General features: G+C 37.0%; 1 protein-coding gene across 2 annotated transcripts; it reads right to left on the bottom strand.

The window, feature by feature from the left end:
• Positions 1–1,459: 1,459 nt before the first annotated feature.
• On the bottom strand, positions 1,460–5,429 carry LOC114264648 (transcription factor AS1). Of its 2 annotated transcripts, none has more exons than XM_028205333.2 (2): positions 5,223–5,429; positions 1,460–2,904 (listed from the first exon to the last, which is right to left on the bottom strand). In XM_028205333.2, exon 2 carries the CDS (start codon positions 2,852–2,854, stop codon positions 1,820–1,822), a length of 1,035 nt encoding a protein of 344 aa, XP_028061134.2. In that variant the 5' UTR covers positions 2,855–2,904; positions 5,223–5,429; the 3' UTR covers positions 1,460–1,819. The 2 variants fall into 2 exon arrangements, with proteins under 2 accessions (XP_028061134.2, XP_028061135.2); XM_028205334.2 differs by lacking the exon at positions 5,223–5,429 and adding an exon at positions 3,241–3,745.
• Between the last annotated feature and the right edge of the window lie 413 nt (positions 5,430–5,842).

Raw genomic sequence — 5,842 nt, 5'->3', positions numbered from 1 at the left:
GCTAAGTAGGAGCTCGGTCTAGTCTGCGGCTTTCGCATGGCCATGTTATCTCGGTCATATTGACATTCAACCATGGTAGAACCATCTCACTTGGTTTAAGCAGTGAGGGAAGTGTTGAAGAATAAGCATTATCTTTCAGGAATGTGATTCCTAGGAGGACTCTATATGGAGGAGTAAGAGTCCTACTTGGATTGTGTCACACGGAACCTATAAAAGCTCACAACATCACCTATGGAGAAGTAACACAACTTTGATTCTCGAATACACAGAGCTTTTGTCTATTTTGCTGACTTAGGCATCGGAGAGGTATCCGGCACACACCCGTCGGCTAGCTCACGTTTGTGTTTTCAGGGAGTAAAGCGACGACGTTTGGAGGAACGCGGACTTGATCAATAGGATTATACGAGAAGATTATTTCTTGCTAGTACAGTTTGTAAATTTTTCAAAATAATTTTCAAAATCACTTTCTCTCTCTTACCTATCAATCAATCACTTTTTATCTCTCATCTCTCCTTCTCAATCACTTTTTCTCTCACACACATCTACTCAATTATAATAAAATATCAAATCATTACAAACTCCCAAACTCCCAAACTCCAAAACTACTTTCAAAATACACAACCAAACAAACTAAAAAAATTTCTAAACTCTCTCTCCAAAACAATTTTCAAAAACTACTCTCCCAAAACAAACCAAACAAGCCCAGTATGTTTTAATGAATTTTAGAGATCTCTCTCCGAAACACCGTGGAGTTTTACCCAATGAACTGGACTCATTTACTGCTTGTTATTGTTGTTGTCGTCGTCGTCGGGTCAACAGTGAAACTTATGGTATTGTGTGTTTTTAAACTAAGTAGATAGTCTTCCTCTTATTGATATAGACCTAATTTTACATCTAGCATCACCATTTTACATTCATCACTTGCATTTTTTTTTATACTTGTATTCTGCTACTCTCTATACTTGAAGAGTGTAATATACATATATATATATAAGGTGTGTACATCGGAATCCCCTCTGTCTGCCATTGACACACATACATATATTTATATTACTATATGAAGTGTATAGTCCAAAATTCTTTTGAAGCATTGTCACAGTTTTTCTGACTTCAAAATTGCCCTAATTGAACTGCCTTTTATCTAATTATCAATATCAAATTTTGCAATTTGTTACATTAAGTTGTAGTGTTTTGGTTTTATGGTAGGTAAATTGCAAAATGGATGGCCCTCCCAAAACACTTTTAGGTTTCACCACAATGTCAAATTAAAATAGGTTACGAAATTAGTGATTTGACTTCAAGGGTTTGATAAGTTGGTAAGGTAATAGCGTGACTATAGGTCCTGAGGGATGAGGGGTAAGGTTCTTGACATCCTCCCCAGGTTGGCTTGTAGGTTCGGAAACCTTAAATGCATACAATTTAAATACGAATCAAGCATTGTCTAGCATTCAAAGTGAGATTTCTACAAACACAAAAATGTTCTTATATTAGTAAAATAAAAATTGCAAGATTGAGAAAAACACAAGGGCAGTGCAAAAGCCCAGTCCTGATACAACCATGCCTACCATGAATCATGGTTAATAAAATCGGGATCTGACATAGGATCAGTGAGAAAGTTGTGGATTGGATTGAGATTCATAAGATTCTACGTTTAAAAAATCGCGACCCAAGTGATCCTACTACAATTCCTACGATCCCACACAATCATACTTGTGATCTTGCTATAACACCGATTCTACAACAATTTAGATCATTTTTGCAATTTATTATATGATCCGGATTGTGATTTTGATAACCATTTTATAAATGGCAAATCTCCTCACCGACCATTATGCTCGGCAAGCCTTGGCCAGCAACCCATCTGCTCGAGAAACTTGGTAAGCCGGAGGTGTTTCGCAGCCCACTGCTCGGCTAATTTCTGCTCCTTGGCTTCTGCATCCCTTCTCAGTCCTGCTAACTGTTCTCTGTATTCAGCTTCAATCCTGTCCAGTGCAGCCTTCTGTTCTTCTTTGAGAGCCCTCACCTTCGACTCAATTTCCTCCGTTTTCTCCCTCCTCCGACTTGCCTTCTCTGATTCCAGCTGCAGCTCCACTCTTTTCAACCTCCACGCCGCTTCCTTTTTATGCGCTGCCAAAGCTCGATGCCCTTCTTCCAAATCTTTGCAGCATTCTGTTAGGTCAGAAATCAGCATGTTCTCTCCACCACGAGGTGGTAAAGTTCCCACAACATGAGCGCCATTGTTGGGTCCCCTATCGGGCTGCAGCCAAGGAATCGCTGGCGAGGGAGGAACTGTCGCGGGTGAGAGAGAGAGTGTTACAGAAGGGGACGGTGGCCTAACATTGGAAGGGGCATTAGAATTAGAAAGCCATGGAGGAAGTAAATTTGGTGGTGCACCCCCATTGGAAGTCGCCATGAGAAATGTTGGGCCAGGGCGCTCTTTCACCAGTTTCTCAGCAAAGGTCTCGAGAATCAGGTCGTACTTGCCGTCCTCAACCAGGTCTATGACCTTGTTATTCTCCTTCTGTTCTCTCTGTTGCTTCTCCTTAAAAACTTCCCACCACTTCCCAAGTCGCTTGGCGGTTCGGCCGGGGACTTCAGCTGCAATTTTTTTCCATTTGTTGCCGTGGTTGGCCTGAAGATGGATGACAAGGCGCTGCTCTTCTTCGGTTAGGGATCCCTTTTTTATGCCAGGTTTGAGATAGTTCTTCCACCTTTCCAAGCAGGATTTCGCATCCCTGTCGAGGGTTGTGTTCATGCGCTGTGATATGAGGTTCCACTCCCTTGGTCCATACTGTTTCACGTATGCATGCAACAGAGCATCCTCTTCAGGTCGCCAGCGCTGCCTCTCCTTCATTTCCAGGTGTAAACACCACTTCCCATTGCTTCCAACTCTTCATAATGTATCTGATACAAAAATCGAAATCAAAACATCACTGCTTCAGCAATTTAGGATTGAAGATTTAATAGCAGTATGATGAAACAAAACTCGTATTATAACAAGTTAAATTAATGACAGCACAAGCAGCTCACACTATCGACAAGACTTGTTATTGGACCAAGAACAAGGTCAGAGGGATCAAAAACTGCTAATTCATACAGAGCCATTGAACCGGCCCAACTAATGGGGTGAAAATGCTAGATTTCTAATGATATCGAAAATAGTATTTTTCCTATCCAAATTACACACAGATTATAGAACCATGAAAGAAATGACCGGGAGAAAATTGAAAGAAGCTATACCAGTCCATTGATGGGACAATGATGAATTTCAACAGGCAATTAACTTAGTGGAGATCTCCGATTCCTTGGAACTATTTTAAAGGATCATACATATCAAAAGACAGGCAACACACCATCATCAAATGAATTATTGCTTTCACTGCCCTCTTTGCCACATATTGGACAAGCAGCCAGGTTTGACAATAGATCTTCGGATTGAACTAGCTGATTAAAAGATGATGCTTAGCTTTCTTTAACAAGAAAGGAACTCAATAATCAGTACCACAACTGAAGGTACAGCAATAATCATACAAGAAGAACACTGTACCGAAACAGTAGAAAGCGAGGCCAATTTTGTTCACCCACCATAATGGTGTGTGAACATCACCTCCTCTTCTACTCTTCTACTCGGGGTCCATCACTTTGGAAGAACCAATCAAGGAGGTGAGCCTTGGTACCAGCTCAACATAATAATACAACAACTTAGTTCTGTCCAGCAATGTACAAATTGGTGTGTGCGAGACAGCAACAGACATTACATCATGTAAGGTAACATCATCCAGTACTTACAAACAAATCATCAAAAATATTTAAGAAATGTTAGGGATCATGAAATTTTTTTTATGAAAATGATTATGAAAGATTTGTGACCCTTAATTTACCTTAATTAGTGTGTAGTGCTTTATTCTAAATGTAATCCAAAGATCACAAATCTTTCATGATCATTTTCATGAAATTTGTTTCATGATACCTAGTATTGCTGAAAATATTTTCCTTGTTGCTAAATTTGAAATCACAGCATAAATCAAAATTTAATCAACACAACAGGATTTCAACAGAATCTATCAATACGGTCCTAGGCTTTCCACGTCCGGCACTGACTTTATATGAACCCCAGGCGAACTCCAATAATGGAGCCTCCATACATAATTTCAAAGAAATGTGGCTAAAATTGTTAGTATTTTTATTTATTTATTTATTATTATTATTATTATTATTATTTTTGCGGCTAGTACCCAACCACATAAAATTTGCATTTATAATCACAAAAATTATGTATAAGATTTACTTACATAGATTAAGAAATTAAAAGAACTCAAAAAAGATAAAAACGGTAGTCTTCTTACTTCATATTTTAACAAAATCCAATTTATGACGAGAAGTAAAATTTAAAATTCTAATACCAAATAAAAACTTAACCAACTGCAACAAAATATCAATTAAATATTATTTTTCTCTCATTGTTGATTTCAAAATTGCAAATTGAGCATGCATTACCTAACCTATCCACCACATCCTCTTTAATAGATAACATAACTAATTTATTTAATCTTTCTTGTAATATGATCGACTAAACATAAGATTTGATTATCTTCAATTTTGAATTTTTTCTTCTTCCTTAGCCAGCTGCTGTAACTGGCATAGTCAACAATAATCTATAAACTATAGGCTTTTAAATTATTGAGGACCCAAATTTTTAAGATAAATTTTGGGATCCCCTTGGTTTCCAATGTATCACCTACACTTTGAAGCAAGTTCACCACCAAATTATCACTTAAAGAAGCAGTTAAATAGCAAACAACTCTTGAATCAAAACTTGGATGTGATTTAACCCAAAACTTACAAACTCAGAAATCAGTTTATCAGCACATATTACAGATCAATAAGAAAATAATGAGCAAAATTTGCATCAAGAAACCTGAAATTTTTTGGGTTTCCATACAACAACTTAAATTTAAAACCAAGACAGGTGAGTTTAATTTGTCTTCAATACTCAAATTTGCACATCAAGCTCAAACTTTTCTTGTAAACCCAAAAATAAATAATCCTAAAGAACATTTTTTTAGCAGAACAGAGACAAACCCATATAACAGAAATGGAATAGATAATGAATACATGTGTTTATGTGGGTGTGTACATATATTGCATTGCATTACTTGGTTGTTGAACAATGGAGGAGAAGAAAAGGGACGAAATGGGGGAGAAACAGAGGAAGAGCTTACAGTTGTGCTCTTTCAAGAAACCAAACTTCTCCTTGGCCGCATTTGCTGTTTGATTTCTCTATAAAAATTGAAGCAGGGTGGCTAGGAACTACAGAGGGTTAGAAAAGAACAGGGCTAGAGAGAGAGAGAGAGAGAGAGAGCTGACAATGGAGGAAGAGGACGGCACGCGAATGAGAGGAAAAAGGCCAAAAGGGAATGTGCTTACGTGAGCTCCTGTAGAGAGAGAAATGGATATATACTAAAAGCGCCAATTACACCCAAGTGTAAATTCAAAAAGGGTAAATTACACTGACACCCCTAAGCTTTTGTTTAATACAGATTTTTTCCTTCACATTTAAAAAATTTCATTCTCGTCCCTGCAATACAATCTCATTACAAATTATTCCTGAATTGTTGATATTATGTCTTAAAATTTTATAAATAATCATCTTACCCTTTTTTTTCTACTATTTCTTATTCCTATCATCATTACTATATTTTACAGCTTTCCATTATTAAATTTTACTTGAACATATTTTTATTTACTGATGATATACAAACATAAATTTTAAAACACAATGATATATCTTAATAGAAACCTTTCACTTTAAAACAAAACAATTATAAATATGATTTATATT

Source organism: Camellia sinensis, chromosome 3, assembly GCF_055761805.1.
Source record: "Camellia sinensis isolate YWXY chromosome 3, ASM5576180v1, whole genome shotgun sequence".
In the NCBI taxonomy this organism is placed as follows: Eukaryota; Viridiplantae; Streptophyta; class Magnoliopsida; order Ericales; family Theaceae; genus Camellia; species Camellia sinensis.
The sequence above is the reverse complement of the archived record's forward strand: the minus strand, read 5'-3'. Positions and strand labels throughout refer to the sequence as shown.